Source organism: Phyllostomus hastatus, unplaced genomic scaffold, assembly GCF_019186645.2.
Source record: "Phyllostomus hastatus isolate PE091 unplaced genomic scaffold, TTU_PhHast_1.1 phas_contig_62, whole genome shotgun sequence".
NCBI classification, from domain to species: Eukaryota; Metazoa; Chordata; class Mammalia; order Chiroptera; family Phyllostomidae; genus Phyllostomus; species Phyllostomus hastatus.
This window is the reverse complement of record NW_025333921.1, coordinates 1,228,302-1,254,422: the sequence shown is the minus strand read 5'-3', so window position 1 is coordinate 1,254,422 and position 26,121 is coordinate 1,228,302. Positions and strand designations below refer to the sequence as shown.

At 36.0% G+C, this 26,121-nt stretch overlaps 1 protein-coding gene across 2 annotated transcripts in view; it reads right to left on the bottom strand.

Annotated features, from left to right (window-relative positions):
* The window catches only part of BRMS1L (BRMS1 like transcriptional repressor), a 30,387-nt gene extending 5,696 nt beyond the window's left edge, over positions 1-24,691 (bottom strand). For both annotated transcript variants that reach the window (XM_045848690.1, XM_045848691.1), the window contains exons 1-6: positions 24,384-24,691; positions 21,028-21,118; positions 16,776-16,903; positions 14,853-14,932; positions 1,768-1,864; positions 390-473 (exon numbers count right to left, since the gene is read on the bottom strand). In XM_045848690.1, the coding sequence (XP_045704646.1) occupies positions 390-473; positions 1,768-1,864; positions 14,853-14,932; positions 16,776-16,903; positions 21,028-21,118; positions 24,384-24,525 (622 nt within the window). In that variant the 5' untranslated portion in view covers positions 24,526-24,691. The remainder of the gene's footprint in view (positions 1-389; positions 474-1,767; positions 1,865-14,852; positions 14,933-16,775; positions 16,904-21,027; positions 21,119-24,383) is intronic.
* Positions 24,692-26,121: the final 1,430 nt, after the last annotated feature.

Below are 26,121 nucleotides of genomic sequence, written 5' to 3'. Positions count from 1 at the left end.
TGCTACCATAGGAAATGCTGAGACTGAATGCACATATTAATTTAGACACTCCCCTCTGAGAAACATTAAAAATATTAAAAAGCACATAAGAATTAAGCAATCATGTTATATACCAAGCAGCTCTTTCACATCAAAGCCCTGGTGAACTATGAAGCCATATTAATTTTTGAAGTCTAGATTGTAACTAAATTTATCCTCCTCCTCTGCCCCTCTTAATCTAAATTATATTCTTCTGCCTTTAATCAGTTTTATAAATCATCTTTTGCTTATTACAAGACTTTGCAAATAAAGGCAATGTATACCAATAAAAGCTACAAAGGTATGTACAGTACAAAAATGTACGTAAGGCAACAACAACAGCAAGAACTCAGAAAATTTGAAAAAGATATCTGAGACAACAACTGGCTTCTTTTTGTCAGGACTGAAAGGATCCTTCCTCTTTTTTCTTGACTGAAGCTCATCATTCCACAGCTCTGGCAAGTAAATAAAATATAAGTATTAGCTGATTTCTAGAGATCAATGGAGGAAAAAAAGACAATAATTTCAAGGTAGCAAAATTTCACTGGCAACTATGTATATGTGTATAGATATATGACTATATAATTTCATGAGCACCCATATATTTATAAGTTTTTCTCTGCTTTTACTGAAGTAAAAATCAACATGGCATATAATAACAATTATAACTAATAATTAGTGAATATATACCAGGCACTTTGTTAAATATACAATACGTGAATTGTTTCAACTAATCCTCAAAGATACCTCTGAGGTAGGTACTCTCATTGCTTCAGTTTTATGGAAGAGACCAATTTAGAAAAGCTAAAGTGACTGTCACCCATGGTCACCCAACTAGCAGGTAATGGAGCAGTGGCATTAAGCTCAGCTTGGCTGACTCCACTATGTCTACTCTAGATACCAGAGAAACAGAATTTATAAAAAATAAAGTAACACATATGCAATAACTGTAGGATAACCCAGTAAATAGTCTACTCAATGGAGAAAGGCTTTCCACAATACCCCTAAAAAGCCAATTTCAGCCCTGACTGGTGTGTCTCAGTGGATTGAGTGCCGGCCTGTGAACCAAAGGGTCGCCAGTTCAATTCCCAGTCAGGGCACATGCCTGGGTTGTGGGCCAGGTGCCCAGTAGGGGGCATGTGAGAGGCAACCACACATTGATGTTTCTCTCCCTCTCTTTCTCCTTCCCTTCCCCTCTCTCTAAAAATAAATAAACTGTAAACAAAAAGCCAATTTCACATTGGACTGATCTACTTAACAAGTTTTTCCCTGAGACACAAATCTGCTCCTTGTGACTTCTATTCATTTTTCCTAGTCTGTGTGGTACCAAAGAGAAAAGGTACCCTTTTCTCTTTGTGTGGTCCCCTTCTTCCATATGGAAATCTTTCAAGACTTAAAGGGAAGAATATATACTATAGCTGTCTTCCACATCTATTCTTATTGTCTTTCAATACTATTCTCATATTATAATAATATTGTTACTATTCCTATACTGTTTTATTCATATAGGTCCTGTCAGACTTTTATTCTGCCCATTTTCATGTGCTCCATTTTCCACATCTTTCTGAAGTGTGAGTTCAAATCAAATCAACAATACAATCCTGTCGAACTCTTTATAAGTCTCTCCCCTTCCCTCTCTCATTAGAACACTTCATTTATATTAGGAAACCAAGATATTATTAGACACTACATAAGCCAAAGGTTCAGTGTCACTTAAATTAAATATCACAATCACATCATTCCCATTACCTGAGGTAATATCAATGCTGTGTCTGTCCTCTTCAAGCCTTCTTATCTTCTCCTCTAATTCACTCTGGACTGTATCATATAACAAAAGCTTTTCACTCTAAAAAAATAGATTACACTTAAGTAGAAAGAAAAACTGGCCTACCTTAACCAAGAGTACTAAATAACTTACTCTTAGAGTACTTTAACTAATGGTGCTTCCGTTTGCTTTTTTACTTCAACTTCAAAATTTTAAAGATGAAAAGTCAAAATATAAAAGAAACAAAACCAGAAAACATAGAAGCTAAATACAGATTTAAGAACATACAGTTAAATTGTTTAAGAACATCTAAATTTGTATATGATAGCCCTGGCTGGTGTGGCTCAATGGATTGAGTGCCGGCCTGTGAACTAAAACTAAGTTGGACTTCCGGTCAGAACACATGCCTGGGTTGCAGGCTAGATTCCCAGCTGGGGGTGTGCAAGAGGCAACTGATCAATGTTTCTCTCACACATCACACGTCAATGCTTCTCTTGCACGTTGAAGTTTCTCCTCTTCTCTTTCTCCCTCCCTCCCCCATCTCTGAAATAAATAAAATCTTTAAAAAAATAAATTTGTATATGATAAATAAAGAGGTTATTTACTTCATAAGAAACTCATAAGCTCCATGGACCCTTTTAAATATAAGCAGGTTCCACCTGTCACCAAAATAGAGAACCTGTCCAATGAAGCATAACATTATAAAATGGATCATACTTTCTCACTGGACCAGTGCTTGGGCCATTATTCCTCACTAATACTTCAGCATCATATTAAAATGGACTAATATATCACAAAGAGAAAGATTCAAGTACAAATTTTATAATAATTCAATTACAGTCAAAATCAGAAAATTACAGACCAACTATATCCAAATCTTGCAACAAAACTACAGAAAAACCAAGTGACTTGCTAAAAAAGACAAGGCTGTTAAATGGCAAATCAGACTAGAACCCAGTTCTAGTCCACTGTTGTTTTATACAGCACTGTATCCCTTATTTAAAAAGCCATAAAATGAACATAAGTATGTCTTAAGTTCATTATATATAAAAAAACTTATGACAGATTCCTAAGCAACCCACCACATGCTAATTGCTAGTAAAGACATTAGGCTACTGGCAAATTGCTAGGTATGATTGTCTTGTAGAAGCTACTGGAATACAGCGAGATGACTCTTGCGGATGGCACAGGCCACACCCGTGCAGGCAGCATTCCCAGTGTCAACCATAAAGTCCTGTTTCAGGTTTGAAATTTAGAATCTGCACAAGCTTGAAGATTCTCCTGAGTGGAAGGGAAAGGATGGCTTTTCTGAATTTGGGGCAAGTCAGGAGCCAGAAAGAAAGCAAAGCTGAAGACGACTAAAACTGGACTTCATGTGAAAAATGATCCCATGGCAGACTACTCTCTCTGTTTACTTCCTTTTACTTGTTGCCCTGCCTTTGGTCAAGTCTTATGAAGTATTCCAGCCTTATCTACATTGTGCTACAAGAACTGGGAGATCTCGTGTATCAGAGGAAACCAGAGAGCAGGCCCTCCCACCATGGAGGTAGTGTGGCAGCTATAAATAGATCCAGATTCTCCAACCAAAGATAACTCTGAATACAGAACTGGAGCAGTAGGGCTTTTGCTTAAGACTGTAAGAGTTTAACTGGGTGTTCTCTCCTTTCCATTGATAAATTTGCCCTCAGCCATGCAGAAACTCTAAAATAAATCTACTAATCATTTTTTTAAATTAAAAGAAAAAGTCACAATGGGCCTGAAATGTTTAAAGCTTTGGAGGCATCTCTAAAGATATTGTAGGTATGTCTTAAAGCATACAGACAGAAGTGCCTTCATTCCAGTCTCATTCTTATTTCCTTCTTATTCTCTCCCTTATCCCCGGCCCTGTAAGAGCCTCAAAGGGCTTCCTTGAGGAAGAAAAAAAGTCATATAGACGACACCTGGAAACCCAACCCCAACTGCCTGGGTACCTACGGAGGCTTCTATGTTCAACCAGTAAGTCAGTCTTTAAAAGCACTACTCATAATTACATATTTGGCTTTAGGATCCCGCACTCCCTCCAATCCTCATACCAAGACTGAGTGAACGTGCTCGCTGAGCCTTCCCAAGGCTGACACGTATGCTCTTTCTCATCAGGGAAGCTTCAAGGAGCCCAGGAAAGTGGCTCCACAGTCCTGTTTTTGTACCGATCTCACCCTGGCCTGTGTTCAAAACCAGCTTCCCTTGGCAGTGTCCTGACTTAGGCACCTCACGTCTCAGGACTCCCCAGTCCTGGGAGGTTTCTGAAGGACTAGCATTATCAGAGATTGAAACAAATAATAAGTCCATTTTTTTTTTAAGTACACTGTGCAGGAATAAAAAAAGATAAGCAGAACAGAACTTAAAAGCTCAGAAACAGACCCTGGCTAAGGGAAGTTTTAGTATATGATAAAGATGACTTTTCAAATCATCTGAAAATCTGATAATAAATTAACAGGAGAAAACTGAGTTTAACTACGTACATAAAAAGTTCAGTATTCTGTGCTCAAATTATACATGAAAATAAATGCACTAAAGAGTTAAATTTACAAAATGAAATCTAAAAGAGCTAAATGAAAGATTATGATTCCTTATTTGATGTTGGGATAAAGGAAGTCTTTCAAAACATAAAAATTAGAAGCCAAAAGAAAAAGACTAATAGATTTAATAGCCTAAAAATTAAAATAAAATTTAAAAGCAAAGGAAAGTAAAAGGCAATAAAAAGTTAACACGATAAATGCTCAAAAACCATCAGATGGCATTAAACAAGCATGGAATGCTCAGTAAGAAAACCTAAACGCTGCCCACCCCACCCCTTTGCCAAAATAGGCCAGAATGAGAGAGAGAGACAGGGAATACAAATGCAAACTAAAATGTGTACTATGTAATATTATTTTTCACTTAGCAATGTTTTATTTGTTTAAAATTTATTTAATTTTATTCCATCACCATTTATCCCCCTATACCATCTTCCATATCCACCTACCCCTTTGCCCCGTGCTAATGTTTATTTATTGATTTTTGAGAGGGGGGGAGGAAGAAAGAGAAAAAAAATCACTTAATTTATACATTCATTGGTTGATTCTTGTATGTGCCCTGACAGGGGATCAAACCTGCAACCCTGATGTATCTGGATGATGCTCCAACCAACTGAGCTACTCAACTAGGGTGAAGTTTTTTGGGTTTTTGGGGGAGGGTTTCAATTATAATTCACAATACTGACTGATACTAGTATATAAACTGATTCAACGCTTTGGATTTGGATACCAATTTAGAAACAAGTATTAAGGATCTTAATGATTATATCCTTTGATCTAGTAATTATACTTTGAGATTACATCCTAAGAAAATAGCGCTGGCTGAGGTGGCTCACTGGACTGAGCACCAGCCTGAGAACCAAAGGGTCGCTGGTTCCATTCTCAGTCAGGGCACAGGCCTGGGTTGCAGTCTGGTCCCTGGAGAGGGTGTATATGGGAGGCAACCAATCGATGGATCAATGTTTCTCTGTCATATCAGTGTTCCTCTCCCTCTCTTCTTCCCTTTCCCCTCCTCTCCCCAAGGAAAAATAAATAAAAATATTTTTTTAAAAGAAAGAAAGACCCAGCCAGGGTACATTCCTGGGTTGCAGGCCATAATCCCCAGCCACCGCACATTGATGTCTCTCTCTCTCTCTCTCTCTCCTCTCCCCCTCCCTTCCCTCCCTAAAAATAAGTAAATAAAATCTTTAACAAAAAAAAAAAAAGAAAGAAAGAAAGAGAGAGAGAAAGGGAGGGAGGGAGGGAGAGAGAGAGGAAGGAAGGAAGGGAGGGAGGGAGGGAGGGAGGGAGGAAAAGAAAGAGCTAATGAACCTCGGCCAAAGTTGTATGTAACAAAGGATGTTCACAATGGCAGTACTTGCAACACATAAAATTAGGCACGAAGTCAAGTCCAATAACTGAGTATAGGCTACATAAATTATTAGACACCCATATTATTGCTCTGCAGACACTAAAAATTCAGATTTTGAAAACTAGGGAGAGACTTCTAGGATAAGATTACAAAAGAACCCAATCACAAACTCTCTCTTCCCCAAGACCTAATAAACTACAAAAACATATGTACAAAAAAAATCAACACATACATGCAGTTATCAAACAAAAGAGGGGGGGCACAGTCTCATCCCATAATCTCTGAATATGGCAACTAAACTAAGACAGAACCCCAAGATCTGTACTACATACACTGTACACAAGTACTCTCTTTGCAAAAAAAAATGTGAGTGAGGGGGCAATATGTTGAAAAGATTGAGTACTACTTCCAAATCTAAAAAGAAATGAAGGACAATCTGGATAGGCAGTCCAGAGGAAATTATATATAAAACCTGGAAAGCAGAAGGCCCTCCTTTTCATGTTAGGCTCACAAATGAAAGTTGAATACATCCCTAAAAGGAAGAAACACTTCGAGAACTCAGCAGCTGACGAGCTCTAACTGACAGAGCAGGACGGAGTGGGAGGACAGGGGACGCAGGGGCAGAGGGACTGCTCCCTGGAGGAAGGACACTGGAAGAAAACGGCAGGCACTCGTTGTCTGATGCACTCAACCACAGGAAAACTTTCACAGATCTACTGCAGCATCTGGAAAGAGTTGACAATTACAGAGAAAACTAACAAATAATAAATTAGACAATTATTATTTCCAAGGTTAAAAATAGTTGAACAAAAAGAGAAGTTTAAGCACAGTACAACTCTTGGCTCGGTGAGCAATACTTACAATGATAACAAAAACAAAAGCTGTGACACATCACTATTAGAAAAATGGGAAGAAGGAAACTATTGCAGAATTCTCGGTTTCCAAAATAGGAAACCAACAGATAATGTCTAAAGCTGGCATTATTTAGAATTTAAGGTCAAATTCCAGAAGCAGTAGCTAAAAGAGTTAGGTGATTACCACTGGGATGCAAAATTTAGATATGGGAAAGGGACTGCTTTTCATTATAAGCCTGTGCTATAACTCACAAGCATGAAATAAGGAAAAAAGCTGTGAGGTTTGGCAGACATAAAAAAAGCAAAATTAGACTCTGAAGTACATCAAATAATTATGTATTGAATAAAAAATACATGAAGTATTGCCCTGGCTGGCGTGGATTTGTGGATTGAACATCAGCCTGCAAAACAAAATGTTGCCAGTTCGATTCCCATCGGGCATATGCCTCGGCTGCATGCGGGCCAGATCCCTGGTTGAGGGCATGGAGAGGCAACCAATGAATGTTTCTCTCCCTCTCTTTCTCCCTCCCTCCCCTCTCTCTAAAAGGAAATTAAAAATCTTCAAAAAATTTTTAATTAAATATGAAGTATTGAGTGATACGTCAGGTAGAGTTATGGACTTACACTTGACTAGTTAGAGCTCCAGGAGAAGGACACAGAGAAAATGGGTGCGGCAACACCAGAAAAGGTAACAGCAAATTAATGGACAGGAATTAATGGACAACAAACTCTTAGATTCAGAAAGCACAACAAATTCAAGTCAGGAGAGAAAAAAAATCTCTATAGAAACATACAGTAGAGAAATTGAAGACCAACAAAGAGAAGAGCTTAAAAGTAGCCAGTGAGGGAAAGAAAATGATTACAGACTTCTAAAGGCAGACTGGAAAGTGAGATCCTAAAAATGTTAAGAGGAAAATAACTGTCATCCTAGAGTAGTACATCCCCCTTAACTGTCCCAGAATTACTGCAAATAGAGCTATTATTTTTGGACAATAAAAACTGAGTTTCATACTAATCAACTTTCAGTGAAGGAACGTCTAGGATGTTCTTCAAAGCAAAAAACACAAACCTGAAAGGGAGGGTTGCAACTTAGAAACAGCAAGCAAGAAACTAGTAAAATACAGATAAACCTACAAGAAAGAATTAAATCTATAAAATCAAAATAATGTCTTATTTGAAAGGTGAAAAAGCAAGATGGAACTAAAATACTGCACAATACTGCACAACTATAATTTATAATTTGGGAAGGAATAACTGGAGTTAGAGAGTTCTGAGGTCCTAAATATTTCAGGAGGAGGGCAGAGTTATTAATATTTTAATTCTACTAATATAGGTATGTATGTTGAAATTTAAGGTAATCATTAAAATATAGAAATAGAAGGGTGTGAGGGTAACTCTTAATAAAAATAGAGAATATAACTTTATGATGTTAACTGTTAAAACTCAGTAAGTCACAAACACCAAAATAAAAAAAAAGGGTCAGGAAAGAATAAAAAAGAATAAAGCAGAACAAATAGAAAACACAAAATAAATTGGCATTAAATATCAAAATAATCACTATAAATAAATATGAACTAAATATACCAGTTAAAAGACAGAGATTATTACAACAGATTTATTATAGCCCTGGCCAGGTAGCAGTTGGTTACAGCATCATCCCAATACGTCAAAGTTGTGGGTTCAAACCCCGGTCAGGGCACGTAGAAGAATCAACAATGAATGCATAAATAAGTGAACAACAAATTGATGTTTCTCTCAATCTCTCTCTCTCTAAAATCAATAAATAAAATAAATGTATTATAAATGAAGTCATATGCTATTTATAAGTAATATACCTAAAATATAAAGCCAAAGAAAAGTTGGTGGAAAAAAAGAATGAAAAAACCTTCCATCAGGAAAATCCCAGGCCACATACACCAGGTTTGCTGTTTTAATTGTGAGACAAAATGGTCTTTAAAGAAAAATCATTGTTACAAAGAAGGGAGAGCATTAAAAAAGAATAAAATGTTACACTGACTAAACATTATAAAAATTCTAAAAATGTATGAGTCTGATATGTTATATATGCATATACACACATATCTGTATAACATATAAATGAAAAACTGAAATACAAGGAGATATGGGAAATTAATAATAGCATCAAAAAGAACAAAATACTTAGGAATTAACTAAGGGAAGAACTATACACTGACAACTACAAAATTTTGATGAAAGAAATTAAAGAAATCAAACAAATGAAAAGATATCCAATGTTCGTGAATTGGGAGACTTAAAATTGTTACAATGTCTCTACTACCTAAAATGATTTACAAATTCAATGCAATCTCTATCAAAATCCCAATGGCGTTTTTTAAAACAGAAATTTTAAAAATCCTAAAATTCATATGGAATCTCAAAGGACCCTGAATAGCTAAAACAATCTTAAGAAAAAGGAACAAAACTGAAGGCCTCACATTTCCTAACTTCAAGATATATTATAAAGTAACAGCAGTTAAAATAGTATGGTACTGGCATTAAGACAGACATGTGGACCAATGGAACAGAAAGCCTAGAACTAAACCCATGCATATATGGTCAACTGATCTTCAATAAGGGTGCCAAAAATACATAACAGAGAAAGGATAATCTCTTCAACAAATGGTGTTGGGAAAACTTGGCAGAAATATGAAAAAGAATAAAACTTGACTCTTTTATCTTACACCATACACAAAAATCAACTCAAAATGGATTCAAGATTTAAATGTAAGACCTGAAACTGTAAAACCACTAGAAGAAATTGCAAGGGAGAATCTTTATGACATCGGTCTTGGCAGTGATTTTTTTTTGGTATGACACCAAAAGCACAGGCAACAAAAGCAAAAATAGGCAAGTGGGATGATTATGTCAAACTATGAGGCTTCTGCATAGCAAAGGAATAATCAGAGTGAAAAGGCAACTTACAGAATGGGAGAAAATATTGCAAATCACATATCTGATAAAAGGTTACTATCTGAAATATAAAGGAACTCAATTAAAAAATGGACAAAGAACTTGAAGAGCATTTCTCCAGAGAAGATATACAAACTGCCAATAGGTATATGAAAAGATGCTCAATGTCACTAATAATCAGAAAAATGTAAATTAAAGTCACAATGAGATATCACTTCACACCTGTTAGGATGGCCATCATCAAAAAACAGGTAGGTGTTGGTGAGGATATGGAGAAACTGGTACACTTGGTAGGAATGTAAAATAGTGCAGTCACTGTGAAAATAGTATGAAGGTTCCTCAATAAATTAAAAATAGACCTACCACATGATCCAGCAATCCCACTTCTGAGTATATACCACAAGAATTCATGTCAAGATCTAGAACAAATATTTGCACTCTCACGTTCATTACAGCACCATTCATAATAGCCAAGATGAAGTAAACAACCTAAATGTACACTGAAGGATGAGTGGATAAAGAAAATGTGACATAAGCCCTAGCTGGCGTAGCTCAGTGGATTGAGCGCGGGCAGCAAACCAAAGTGTTGCAGGTTCGATTCCCAGTCAGGGTACATGCCTGGGTTGCAGGCCATGACCCCCAGCAACCAACCGCACATTGATGTTTCTCTCTCCCTCTCCCTCCCTTCCCTCTCTAAAAATAAATAAATAAAATCTTTAAAAAAATAAAAAAAAAATGTGACATATACACACAATGAAATATTATTCAATCTTTAAAAAATGGGAAATCCTGTCATATGCTACAACCTGGATGAATCTTGAGGGCACTCTGCTACATGAAATAAGCCGGTTACATAAGAACAAATATTGCGTGATATTCACTTGAGGGATATAACAAGTCAAACACATAGAAGCAAAGAGTAGAATGGTAGTTGCTAGAGACTATAGGGAAATAGAAATGGGGAGTTGCTATTCAATGGGCATAAAAGTTCTCGAGATCTGTGGTACAACAGCATGCCTATAGTTAACAATACTGTATTGCACCCCTAAAATGTGTTAAGAAGGCAGATCTCATATTATGTGTTCTTACCACAACTTAAAAAAAAAAAAGAACAAAAGAAAAAAGATGAAAGAAATTCCATGGGAGGTAAGTTTCAGCCAGGAGCATGGAATCCTGAGCATTCAGTCTCAAAACTGTCCCACTCTTTTTGATCAAAGGAACCAGAGACCGTAGACATGCACTATGGAGCATCTCATCATTAGTGCTTCTGCCTCCAAATCTCACATGATAAATGCCTTTACTGTTTTGATAAGAATAGTATCTAAATTTTCTTAGGAAATTAAGAAAAAAATACCAGTAACAAATCTACCATCACAGAAATTCTGATATACCTCCCTTAGTAACTGAAAGATGAAGTAGACAAATATACATATATAAGGAAACAATGAACCCATTATTACATAAGTAAATAAATTAAAAATATTATGCAGAATGAGATATCTGCACAGTTCCAAAGGACTTCTCCCCCACATATTAATTAATCACAATGAGAAAAAAGTTTCTGTACAGAAACCTGGAAGACACCGCTTAAATCAAGTGATCAAAGTGTACATTACCAATAACAGTACATATCAAAATTGTGCACCACTGGATAGAATTCAAAGAGAAAAATATGGTGTCACTGCTGTGATATTCCTACCAAAGATGCAAAACCTGGCTCTAATCATAAAGAAATAGCAAAGCAATTTATTTGTTTACTTTTTTACCTATTCATTTTTTTATTTGCCTAATCTGATTTGGAAATTTTTTTTTAATGTTTGAATACAGTTGTCTCCATTTTCCCATCACCACTTTTCCCTGCCCCACCCACCACCACCTCAAACCCTCAATCCTACCCCCCTTTGGCTTTGTCCATGGGTCCTCTACACAAGTTCCTCAATGACCCTTTCCCTTCTTTCCCCCATTATTTCCCTCCCATCTCCCCTCTGGTTACTGTCAGTTTGTTCTTAATTTTACTCTCTCTGCTTGTACTTTGCTTGGTTGTTTTGTTTTGTTGATTAGGTTCCACTTATAGGTGAGATCATATGGTATTTCTTTAACCGCCTAGCTTACTTCACTTGGCATAATGCTCTCCAGTTCCATTCATGAAATAGCAGAGCAACTTAAAAATGAGTAGCATTCTACAAAATAACTAGCCTAAAATTTTCAAAAATGCAAAGATCACAAAAGTCAAGGGAAGACTGAGGTATTGTTCCACAGTGAAGGAGACTAAAAAAGACATAACTAAAAAGCAATGACAAAGACAGTATGTGATTCTCAACTGAATCTCTCTGGTATGAAGGGTGCTAATGGGACAACTGCTACAACTTAAATGGAGCCTGAGGATTGGATGATAGCAACGTATCAGTGTACATTTCCTGGTTTTCATGATTATAGTGTGGTCATGTAAGAGAATGTCCCCTCATCTGTCTGGAGTATGTGTTACAGCATTCAGGGGTGGTGGGGCATCATGTTGCGAACTCATTCTTGTATTCACTAAAAAAAAGTTCTTTTGTACTTTCTTTCATTTTTTCTATGACACTGATTAAATATATACAAATAATATATATTTGTATATATTTTATAGTATTTTTTGATATATTATATATTATACACTAATATATTTTACATGTTTAATATATATTGTTTATATTACATATTTTATTTTATATATATGAGTTTTTATAACAATATATATTACATATAGTTTATATATATAAAATAACAAGGTATACTAAACATTCATGAAATTGATGACTGCATTCTTAAATATATACTTCTATAGAAGAAAAAATATGGACTATTCCTAACTCACTTTACAAATCTTGAAATCAAATTAAAGGTAGTGTGAGAATTAAAAATTAAACCCCACTTGTAAGCATAGAAATAAAATTTCTAAATAAAACAGCAAATGAATCTGTAATGTACAAGAAAAACAGTAATTCCAGGAATCAAAGGATGGTTTAACATTAGAAAATCCATTAATAGCCTTGGCTGGTGTGGCTCAGTGGATTGAGCACCAGCCTGTGAACCAAAAGGTACATGCCTGGGTTGTGGGCCAGGTCCTCAACTGGGGGTATACGAGAGGCAACTGATCAATGTTTCTCTCCTATCTCTCCTACATCAGTGTTTCTTTCCCTCTTTCTCCCTCCCTTTCCCTCTCTCTAAAAAATAAATAAAATCTTAAAAAAAAGAAAAAAAATTCATTAATAATGTAGGCCACCACATTAATGTATTAAGAGCAAAATACCATGACTAATATAATAGCTTCAAGCAACACATTTAATAAAATCCAACAATTATTCACAGTAAGAATCCTTAGAAAACAAGAAATATGAGTGAATTTCCTTAACTTGATAAAAGGAGTATTTACCAAAATCTAACAGTCAGTATACTTATTAAAAAACCCTTAGAAGCATTCCCTTCCCTTAAAATCAAGAACACATGATGATCTGCTTTCACTAGTTCCATCCATGCTGTACTGGAGATCCTGTCAGTGTCAGTAAGACAAGAAAAACTAGTAACAGGAAGATCAGATCAGAAGAAACAAACTATGTCATTATTCATAAATGACATAGTCTACATGGAAAAATCTAAGAATCTGTAATGCAATTATTAGAATTAAGAAGAGAGGTAAATAGGTTGGATATAATATCAATATACAAAATTACAGCAGCAGAAAATAATAAGCAATTTTTTAAAAGATCTTACTAAACAAAATGTTTTTTAACTATAACAATTTTGAGCCCTGGCTGGTGTGGCTCAGTGGATTAAGTGCTGGCCTGTGAACCAAAGGGTCTCCAATTCAATTCCCAGTCAGGGCACATGCCTGGGTTGCAGGCCAGGTCCCCAGTAGGGGGCGCACAAGAGGCAACCACACATTGATGTTTCTTTTCCTCTCTTTCTCCCCTTTTTCCCTTCTCTCTAAAAATAAATAAATAAAATGTGTTTTTAAAGTGCTTAAAATAAATTTTAAAAAAATTATGAGAAGAAAACAAACAAGGTTAAAATTACCAGGTTAGTGAGTTACCGAGACTTACTAGATGGAAAGCTGTAAAAAATATATTGTAATACTGTTGCAAAAATAAGCAAACAGATAAATGGAAGAAATGAAAAAAGCTAGAAACCAACCATCACATATATGGACATTTGATATAAAAAAAAAAAAAACGAACAGAATGTGCTGATTAATGAGGAAACAATGGGGTATATAAGAGTGTTGAAAATATCTATCCATGTGCAAAAAAATAAAATTAGATCCACACATTATATCACTCACAAAAATTAAAGGTAGTTTATCAGTGTAAATGTTAAAAAGCAAATTTTCAACTTTCAGAGAAAGATACACCTTTTTACCTCAAAGCAGGGAAGATAAAGCACATATCATAAAGGCAAGAGGATAACTTCACTACATTAAAATGTAAAACTTTTGCTCATCAAGTCTTCAAGAGTGAAAAGACATTCCATTGTCTGGATAAAAATATTTGCAAAACATATAACCAGCAACACACTGCTGTCCAGAATACAGGAAGAACCTCTACAGTCAATGAGGGAATGACCAGCAGCCCAAAATAAAGGCAAAACACATGAACAGGCACTTCTTAGGAAAGAAAACTCAAGCAGCCAGTAAACATCAAAAACATGTTTATTTTATTTTAAATTTTTTATTTATTGATTTTCAGAGAGAGAGGGGAAGGGGAAAGGGAGAGAAGAAGAGAGAAGAGAAAGAAATATTGATTTGTTGTTCCATTTATTTATGCACTCATTGGTTGCTTCTTGTATGTGCCCTGGTTGGTGATCGAACCCTCAGCCTTGGCATTGGGATGACGCTGTAACCAACAGAGCAACCCAGGCAGGGCAGCATTGTTTTTTAAATGTTATTCAAAATAAACAGAACATATAGACATATACATCCATTTTTGCGATAAAGAGAGAATTATGCCCGAAGACGTGGAAATAGAGAATCAGAAATTGATAACATAGTCCAACATTATAACTATACTACTGGATATGCATATTTGACTCTTAACTTGCATATTACATTAATTATACTAATACTTTCAGTGATGCCAGATGACATAATCATTACAAAGTCCTTTTCAGGTAACAGCTGCAAACCTTCTAAACTTATCTCACTTAGTTCTTTTCTATGGTCCTCCCTTTGTGTCTTATCTCCCATACAGTTTCCAGTACAACTGTATTTAAAAAAACAAAAAATTCACAAGTGATGAGCTAAAGTATTTAATTTGTTTTTACTTATTTTATTTATTTTAACTTCTGCACTCAGAAAAGGCTTGAGGAAATAAAATTAGCTTAAAAGTTAAGCAAAATAATAGTACCTCACAGTGCTGGCGAGAAGCTTGAATTTCACATTCATATTTGTTCTTTACAGATTCTAAGCAGAGCTCTCTATAGATTCCTGCAACCAAACACAATTATTCTGATTATGTCAGCAATGAGTAGTTTCATTATCACTTCCCTACAGGAATTGTCCTAACTGGATTTTATAAGATGAATTAAGAAGAAATGGACCAGTGATTCTAACTTTATCTTTAAAATCTAAAAATAAAAAGGTTCAGTTAAGCATGTATCATAGATTAGAGACTAAGAGTTTAAGAGCGCAAAAAAAACTAGACTGCAAATTTTAGTTCTTATCCCATTCTTCTAAAAAATATTTCTAAATGTTTGATAGAGAAGGAGCAAAATGAAAATAAAACTCCTTTTCCATGAAAAACAATCTCTGAGGACTCATAGTGGAAACAGAGTCCATAAACTCTGGTTTCATTAATCATATATACTCAAGCAACTGATTCCACAGCTATCAAAACCACAATCTTTAAACTATTATTTATTTTTAGAGTCCAGGTTGGAAGATGGCGATGAGGTAGGTGAGAGCTGAACCCACTTGCTCATGCACCCAACTGGGACACCTAGCCAATCTTCTGAAGGACGGAGTGAACAGCAGAGTCCAAAGCTTCCAAGAGAATTAAACGTATAAACTGATAGAACAAAATCTGTGTGGTTTGAGTGCTCCTGACCAGGCTTTACCTGTAGGATGGATGCTCAAGAGAGTTTAACGTGGAGGTGCCAAGGCAACATGGCCATGCAAATATGCCATCACAAAAATGGCACAGAGCTCTAGATGTACATACTCAACTCTAGGCCACAGTTGTCCCTAGAATGTCTTTCTTACATAGTAAAGGCAAGAGACAGATATCTGGAACTATGCCATTACCAATACATTCATACACGCTATTCTTCATACAATCAAAAGGGAAGGCCACAGAGTAGAAAACTGAATAACTGACTCAAGTAATATTTCCTAAACATCCAGTAACTCTAACTTAGTTCTTTCAGAATGTCAAAGAAAATTACAGACATGTTTAGTTTTAAGGGTGCACTAAACCAATATGCAAAGACAGCAAGCAAGATGATTATCACATCATCTACCTTAATATTTAATATTAAGCACTTAAGAATAAAATTCAGATTAAGGTGAATTTAGTAACAAAAAGAAACTATTATCAGCAATGCCTGTGGTATAATAAGTACATGGATCAATTTGTGTCCAACAAAAGAAAACAATCAGCATCTTTATTAATGAAATTGTTTTTAGTTTGACTATAAAAAAAGAATAATCTTTCAACGGATATATCCCTTGTTGTGAGTGCTAGGACACAATTCTGTGGTTGGATTCCAGTTACAAACAAAAGAGCACATTTTAATTATACAAATATAGTATAGTATATTTTCATTTATTCACAGCCACAAATGAGTAAACAATCTTATCAAAATTAAAAATTATCATTAAATTATCTGGTTGACGGCTAATTCCCTGTTCTCCGTACCTTAATCAAACACTTTTTAATTTTATAAATAAAAAAATCCTTATCACCCTGACAGACAAAAACTACAGAGTATTTAAATTGAACCTTAATTTATCTAATAGGAAATTAAACTGTGACAGTAACAGCATCTCTTAATGAAACAATCATGGCTCCTAATTGTTTCACATGTGGCAGTATTTTCCCATCAGCACTGTGAGCAACATTGGGGCTTTTTGTTTTTTGGATCCCCCACAGCAGCAGAGAAAAGCAAGAGGTATTTGATAAATAGCTGTGGGCTGACTGACATGAAACACTCTGGTCAGTGTAAATATATTTTTAATTCCAATTAACAACAAATGCTCATTCGACAAACACCTTTTAAATCTATAAAAAGTTCATATTCTACTACATGAAAAAGATGTTTCACTTTCCTACCTGCTACCTTTGTACGAATTTGCATATTTTCTTGTAAAGTTGCCAGTGGTTCCAAATATTCTGGTGCTTTTCCAGCTATGACTTCTTGTAGTTTTGCATCCACCTGACTTAATCGTTCTTTATAAAGTCTTAACAAAGCAAAAATTAAGATATTAATTTTAAAAGCTCAACAAAGGGTAACAATTTACCATTTCTAATCATTATCTCTTCCTCATAATCATATTCTAATAACCTACCAAAATGTATTTTTTACTTGATCTTAAGTTAAAAACTCAATATATTATTTGACTCCATGTACTTAGTCACAAAATAAATATTTTTCTACTGTTTTTTAGATATATTACTCCTTAACGGTTAATTCACAATACAATAAAACACAACTGAAATAACTACTTTTTGGCACCCTAAATTTCTGGGTTTAACTGCATAACAATAAATTGATTATAAGAGAAAAGGTTGTTTGTTTAAGCATTGAGTTTAAAAGAAACAAAGAAATCATTTTGAACTTAGGGACATTACTAGTTGTCAAAAAGAATAATTCCCTGGCTTCTCTCCACCTTCCCTAAAAAGGAGTCAGCAGTACAACATTTAGCCTACTTGATTTTAAAAAATAATAAAGAGGAAGTAGAACAATGAAGGTAAAACCAACAATACTATAAGAAATAGAAAAACTACAGAACTTTTGACCTGGCATAACCCAGTTCATCTGGATCGCAACGGAAGACGCTGTAACAAAATGACCTTTCTCATGGATGGGGAACGAAAATGGGACAGGGATTCCTGTCTCTGTATTTGAGTTCACATACAAATATTCTAATTTTCCAACTAGTATACCAATACCTTTAGCTTGATTATCAAAGATGAAGTATGTGAGACAGCTCAAGATTTATTTTTGGCAATAATTGTGCAGGACAGAACTCTTTTTAACAGGAAAACGTTTACATTGTCATTCTTTATGAAAGATGCTTTGAATCCTCATTTTGCAGCATTTTAAAGACACCCTAAAAATTTCAAAGCAGATTAACAACTTAAGATCATTTTGTAAATTCTTTTTTGCCATTTATTATTTTTTCATAGGTGAGGAATGTGTCACAGTATGTCACAGGGACGGCATGCAGTAACTTCCAAAAGAAACCACTGATTAAGCTTGTAAGAGTCAGTATAACTACCAGTAGGCTTTTGAAATTATGGTACCTGAATTTCATATAAAACTGCCTTTTCCTCTTGAAAATATAAAGCAATACAATTAAGATAATCAGTATTTTCTATAATTGATCATTATAATTAGCATAGAGGTTTATATACTGATTCTGAAGGAATAAAGCAAGTTTGTGTGTTAACACAAAAAAGTCTTTAAAAAATAAAAGGGAAAAAAATAATCTGAGTTAACTGTCAAAATAATACATTATCTTGTCTGGGTTAAATTTTTCTATAAGTACCGCATGCTAACCGATTGCACCACTGGAGCGCTCTATGTTAAATTTTTCTAAACTCAAAATACAACGATAAACAAATGTGTAAAGTCAGAAAAATATAACATAATACTTCTACTTTTTGAAATTATAAATACAGCAGGTCCTCAAATAACAGTTTCATTCAATGTCATTTTGTTGTAATGTTGATGAAGTACCATAAAAACTTAACTCTTGTTTATATCAATTAGCCCATGATAAAACTGGTTTTGTTATATGCCATTTTGCTTAAAGTCAAAGAACTTATCAATGACATTGAGTAAGGACTTACTGTACAATTTTAGACAAAATGATAAAATGTGATACAAAGGATGAATATACCTAAAAACATCAAACTTACACAAAACATTGGTAAGGCATCCTGAATAGGTGAACAGCATCTTGAATGAAGAGGATATGTGAATTAACAATATTCAACTAACTACCCTTTTAAAAGAATAGATTTCTCAAAACCTGTATAATTTCTACAGCATTGGAATTCAAATATAAACTCATCAAAGTCAAGGATCATGAGTCCCTCAGCAACAATACTAGTGAGAGTACATACTTAATGTTTGTTGGACACTGAACATTGAAATGAATGGCAACTTGGGTGGTATGAGTTCCTCTATCCTTTTAAGGAGGTGGAAGAACTCACCTTCCACCTCTAAACAAACTGTAAATGGTGAATTTTCTGCCTTATGAAAAGAGTGCTATTGTGCCCTGTGGTGCCAGAACAGGAGAGGCAGAATAATTATATTATATTATTACTATCATTATTATTATCATATCAGTTTATTTTCCATCTCTTCTAATGAGGACTTGCGGCAGCTTGCAGAGACACACAGGATAAAAATAACAAACAAGGCAACTAGGGCAAGACAAAAAAAATAAGATAAATATAAACCAGGTGCAAAGATTAATTTTTTTCTATAACATATTTCTGGATACCAATTCCTTGAGAGAGAATCCTATTAAATAGTGGTAACGGGACTACTTTTAATACTTTTAGAGCTGAACGAAGCTGGCAGAAGTAGCTGGCTGGTGGTCATGGTGAGTCACAAGAAAGCAAAAAATCAAGGCAACTGCCAGCCCCAAGATGAACAAGATTAGGCTTAATGACTGACTAGCTGCAAAATTTTCCTATGTAATATATTATACTAGAGCTTTACAGTAATTTTCATTTCTTGGATAACCATTAAATAAACTTTAAAAGCTTAATAAGGATATCTTAATTAAGTGTATGAGAATTACTTATTTGTGGATTATTTATGCTAAATAGAAAAATACAAATTTGCTTCCTCTTTTCCAGAATGATCTGGATGAACTCTTCATATTTCCCAAATAATGGATTCTTTGGGGATCTAAACTCATTTTAATTTAAAATTAATAATGTAAATCTTTAAAATAAGAAAATGATACTATGTTTTTTAAAGCCCAACTTTGGATGGGTTTGAACTGCTTATATTAATGTGTTACACCCACATGGACATTCTCTCTACATTCATCTCTACTACCAATGAAAGTTAAGACCAGAAACATCACACACAACAGGTTTCATACAGTACACAAATCTGCCCCATTTTAGTCTGGCAACTGCAGATAGGAAATGAGTTTTTAATCTCTCCTTTGGGCTTCTCTAGGTAAGTGGTGGGGAAAAAGAATAAGTAGCAAAATTAAGAAGAAATCATACACTGAAGAGATTTCACACATGGAAGGTATCTATCCTCTCAAAAGTTTCTCTCATGTATAATTCCTAACACAGAGCTATGCCCCATGACCGTGCCAGCAAATTCCAAAGATCAGCACATGGCTGACCTCACTGTTAACCATAGGATGTCTTCATCCATTCTTTTACTCCTATTGTTCCCTATCCCCAAATTACTGTCAGTCAGTGAGAAGGAGGAAAATGAGTAAACCTTTAAGATTTTTTAAAAAATATGAATCAGCATCTATTTTGTTCTCTCAAATCACTGAAGCCTATTCTCATGTTACCAACTTTACATAAGAGCTCTGGCATTACAATGGGGGAGAGGGAGTGTGGAGAGAAGTATCTAATAAGCACCCACTGCGTGCCAACCAAGTGGCTAAGAATTTTATACACTGCTCTTTCAATAATAAAGAAGCTATTATTACACTGTTTTAATCTGTTGAGAAAGCCTAGATGTGGAGCCTGTGTGTACTCTTTCTACTCCCCTACATGTCCTCCAAAGTAATGTGTCTTAATGGAAGGAATATCTTATCACTAGGAGGCAGAAAGCCTGGCTTAATTTATCACTCTCTGATGAACTATGGGCAAATCAGCCTCTCTGAGCATCAATTTTCTCACAGGTAAAAGCAGCTAAGACTATTCCCCAACCTTAGAATTACTGCAAGAAGCAAACTAAATAATGCATGTAAAAACATGTATCCAATGTCAAGATACAAACAAAAAACACTCAGCCATCTTTGGGAAGTATTCTCCCTTATTCTCAAATTTTTTAAATGCTACTACCTTTACCCAACTATTTAGCAAAGGAATGAATGAAGCAGACTAGACCCAAGTGGACAACAACCCAGTGAAAACATTTTAATGAATAACATCCATATCGAAATCTTATTATATCCCCCCAAAACCTGCCTCAAAACCTTCAATGTAGTCAATAAGGTCTTAAACAGGTGAACAATAGTGGAAGCCTCTTTCAGATCAATCAGTCCCACAACATATAAAGAAGAAAACAGTTCAGAGTAAATATTTCTCTTAGTATACAAGTGACATGGTTGAGATTCAGTGACAATGATCTCTTAAAGTCACTACTTACTGATCCTTGAGATCCGTAAACTGTTTTTCAAGATTGGACATTTCATCTAAACATTCCATTCTTCTTCTTTCACAGTCTTCATCATCCATTTCTGTTAATAAAAAGGGAAATATCAAAAATAAAATTAGTTTTATGCTCCAAATATATCTGAATGTTAATTCAAATAGGAAAAACAAAAGGAAAAAACAGTAAGATGAAGTTAGATGTACTATGCCTATATTATGTCTTAAGAGAAAATAAACATTTATCCAAAATAATTTTCAGTATAGGTTTTAGCCTAAAATACAGATGAGAGTTAAAACTACAGCAGTCTCTACACCTTTTTTTATTCATTTTTAAATTATTTTAAAGACAACATTAAGCTCTGACTATAAAGTAATTAACCCACTTTTGGTTTGTTTTCCAACCCAACCAGAACTTAAGCACCAGAATGATTACGTTCCTTAAAGGTTAATACAGCTCAAAAACACTGTTGGAATCTTTCAGAACTGCTCACATGGCTAACTTCATTGTTAACCAGAGGATATCTTCATCTCCTATTTTATTCCCATCATTCCCCCTCCACAAATTATTGTCAGTCAGTGAGGAGGAGGAAAATGAGAAAACAAGCAAACTTTTTAAGAAAGCAACTGTTACTGTTAATTACCAGGTCTGTCCTATATTCCATATCTTCTATTTCTATATCACATATATGTATAACACATCAAAATAACTAAAGTGTAAAATTAATCTAGATCATTTTTTAAAAAAACTAATGTTTACGTTAGTTTCAGGTGACAAACATAGTGGTTAGACAATCATATACTTTACACAACGTTCCCCCGATATTTCCAGTACCTACCCAGCGCCATACATAGTTATTACAATATTATTGCCCATATTCCCTATGTTGTACTTTACATCCCCATGACTATTTTCTAACTACCAATATGTACTTCTTAATTCCTTCATCTTTTTTACTCAGTCCTCAACACCCCCCGCTCTGGCAACCATCAGTCTGTAGAAAATTATCTGCATCTTGATATTCATCAGATAAAGATCAAATTATGAGAAAGAGTTAAATTATGTTCCATTATTTTCATATAGCAAGAAAGTATATAATTCTTTTTTTAAATGTTTTTAAAACATTTAAATTATGTCTGGCTTTTAATAGCATACTGCTCGGCTATTTAAAACTTGGTCCCTCAGATGACTCACTCCCCAATATTTCTGGATATCAGAATTTTTTCTGTGCCTTAAGAACTTCTCGGTACCAAAGTTTAAGAAGAACAAAACTATGGAAGTTGAACATGTAAGACCAGTAATAGAAAAGAGATGCTTTTACATGTAGTAAAACTGCAAAATTTATTTTTACAACTTCTTTGCACTTAAAAGTTTGACTTACAGTTCAAATTATTATTACGTTCTTCATGAATTAAGTTTTTTATTATTTTCTGGGATGGAATAAAACCCAGTGAAAAGTCACAACAGTTAAAATAAAAATTAGAGAGGGAAAATTTTAACCAATAGATGTCACTTTGAGAGGTCCTAACTCCCATCAAAAAATACAAAGAACACTTGAAAATAAAATGTTTTACAGACCTAGGAAATGTATTCACATACAGGCTGGATGTTCTTTCTCTGTATACCTCACTTTTGAAATTTCACCTACTTTCATGGCTTGCCAGATGACATCCAAATTACACTTCCCATCCCAGGCAGGTTCCAGTGCCACATTTCCACCTGTCAGTTGGGCACGCTAACAAATACACCACCATTGCCTCAAAGGCAGCGTGTCTGAAATACTCTTATTTTCGATTTCATCTCAAATCTTTTACTCTTTTGTTCATCCTATCAGTTTTTTTTTGCATTCGTCAATCTTGTTTTGTGCTTTGAAAGAAAAGTCTTTTACATCTATACTTTTTTTATTTTCTAGCTCAAATCCTTCTCCCAACCAAAGTGGTTTTCTCACTCTTTTGAATAAGCCTTGGCCTTTTGAAAAAGCTCTGGTCTTGGCACTTTTTTTTACAATCTCCCCCTATAGAAACACCTAACCATTACCACCCCAATCCAAATTCTACCCATTCTTCAAGATAATTAAGGTGATTCCACCTTCTTCAACTAGCCTTTACTGACCAACCTATTTTGAAAAGCTGTCCTGTGTCTCTGAATTCCTAGAGCATTATTTATAAGTATCATTTGGCAATTAATCAAGTGGTGACTTATGACAGCTTTTTAACTGAGATCATATCCTAACTATTTATTTACACTTCACACTGAGTTGTGCCCAATGCTGCACAAGGGAGTACTCATAAATACTTATTTTTTGGATAGCTAATATATTGATTGAAATTGCATACTTCCATAGAGATTGGCTTTGAAAGGGAAACCTAAAAAGAGTGTCAGGGTGATAACACACTGTCATCGACTTGTCATCAATCCTTGCTTTACATGGCCAAAATCAGTCCAAGTGAAAGAGTAGTCTGTCTTATCTTACCCTCATCATATGCCGAAAAGGAAAAGAATCTAGGTAATAACAAATTCCACTTCTTTTTATTTTTAATAACCATTCCTAAAAGTTTGCAAAATTGATTTGTAGTGTTAATCTGCTCCCCCCATAACCCCACCTCCCTCACCAAAAACAAAAACAAAACATCACTTGAAATAGCCCAAGTTAGAAAAGAATGCAGGGAAAAATGATGTGGAAAATCTCAAAGCCGCCAAAAATCAGCCAAACTGTTCGCAAAAGAAGATTCCTAAATGACCCTTGATGTTGGGCCCTTCTCAGTCTTAAAAACTTCAGAGATGCTGTAAACAGGACAGCTCCTAAGTCAGCTCCACTGCAAAAGCACTGATTGATGTAAAGCGCTGACAGGTCGACATGGGTGCTGAGGTTAATAAATTCTAAGCCAACCACGGTCTGGTACAAATTTAAGCTCAGCCCCGACAATCCACCTACGTTCACCAGGGTTGCAAAAGTGAAAAATAAGGAAAGAGGTCTGTGGTTTGCGAAGATAAGCTATTTCCAGAGTCTCCCAGGCAAGCTGCAGGACATTCCCCACTTCCGTGGATAGCCCCGGGTACTACCCCGAGGTTCCAAGGGCGGGTCCGACAGCCAGCAGCACTGCGATGCGTCCAGGGCTAGGCAAGACCAGGCACGCAACCAGTCCCGTCCCGCCCCACCAGCAGGGACCCGCCAGGAGCCAGGCTGCGCCCCACGACCGTCCGGGTGCTGCCGAGGGCCCAGAGCCAGTCTCCGCCCCTTTCCCCTCTCCCCGCCCTGCTCTCCCAGCAGGACGCAGCTGCCCGGCGTGCAGAGAGCGGCCTGTCGCTAGCCTGGCACGAGGACTCAGTTCCAGCCCCGCAGGCTTGCACACCTGAGCTATCCCCATCCTCGGAGACCGACGAGCTCTCCGTGTCCTCGTCCTCGGAGCTGCTCCCCTCGTTTTCGGCGTAGTCCACCTCCATCTCATCATGATGGTTCGTCTCTTTCTTATCCCCACGGGAATGCACTGGCATTTTCCAGCCGCGCCGTCGCTTCCCACTCCCGGCGCCTAGCCCGGCCACTGCCGCTTCAATGTAGGGCGCGCCTAACGCCCCGACCCTCCCAGCAGCCAAGCCCTTTCTGAACCCCTCGGCTCCTCCCCGGCTCCAGCCGGAGCCTCACAACCTAACACAGAGGCTCTGCACTGGGAGCTCTACCATTGGTAGAGGCTGCACCAGAGCCGGGAGGCGGGGCTTGCCCTGCTCAGGTACGGTTGGTTGCCCGTAATTACGGCGCGGCCTTACAGTGTCTTTCGGGAGTTGTAGTCCCTCCAACTCAGACTTGCAGGGGCTGCTGGCTGCCAAGCTTCAATATCCTTGATCACTTCTTCCCTCTGGACTTCAAGTCCCACAAGGCAAGAAAGTTGACAGACTCGATCGCAGTTTATAAACTAAACAGAAACAGATTGTGCGAATTTAGTCTGTATTTATTCTTTTCCCGCCAAGTAATTGTCCGTGCTCTCTAGCTATCCAAGATGTTACTGTCAAATGTGAAAAAGTGTTTTCCTCCTCTTTGAGCCTAGGGAAACAGGAGAACCGTCTCTACTATCTAAGCACCTTTATTACCATTAATAAATATGTTGAATTAGTAACTGTAGGCTATAACTTGCACTCTATGTTGCACACACACACACACACACATACACACACAACCAATTGTACACTGTTCTTGAAGCTTCTGCAATCAATAATATAGAAGGAATTTTTTTAAGATTTTATTTATTTATTTTTAGAGAGATGGGAAGGGAGAGAAAAAGAGGGAAAGAAACATCAGTGTGTGGTTGCTTCTCTCCTGCCCCCTACTGGGTACCTGGCACACAATCCAGGCATGTGCCCGGACTGGGAATCAAACCAGCGACCCTTTGGTTCACAGACCAGTACTCCATCCACTGAGATACACCAGCCAGGGCAGAATGAAGTTTTATCTTGGCATTTCAAATAGTATTTTTTGCACTTATACCAAATACAGCCCAAAGATGTTACTAGTCTTGATTTAACTTCAGTTTTCAATGAAAAATACTTATTTGACTTAATGAAATGATATATTTTCTCAATGAGAAGGATGACACACAGGGTAGATTCAATAAAAATCACAATCATCATAACCAAAATCAGTGGACCACATTTACCCTGTATCGGGTGTCCTGGTAAGCTCTTTACATAGGTTATACTGAACTTTATTCTCAATTTAATAGCTCTGGGGTAGGTGTTATTATTATTCCCATTTTACAAATGAGGAAATGATTTGCAGACAAATCTAAAATGGTACTTTATCCATTATAAAGACAGAAGTTCTTCTTAAAGTGCCAATTTGCTATTGAAAGACATTTGATAGAATATTGTGGATTTTACAGAATTTTATTCTCAAACACGAGGTCCAAAGACATTTTATGGAAGATGGTAAGGACATGCAGATACAATTGCATTAAAGTTAGATTTAGAATTTAGTGACAGAAAACATTTCAAGGGCTATCCATCTCCTGCAGGATAAAATCCAAAGTAAGGGGCTTTTATTATCTAGTGTCAGCCTACTTCTCATCTTACTATATTCTTCAAAACTGAACCTCTCAG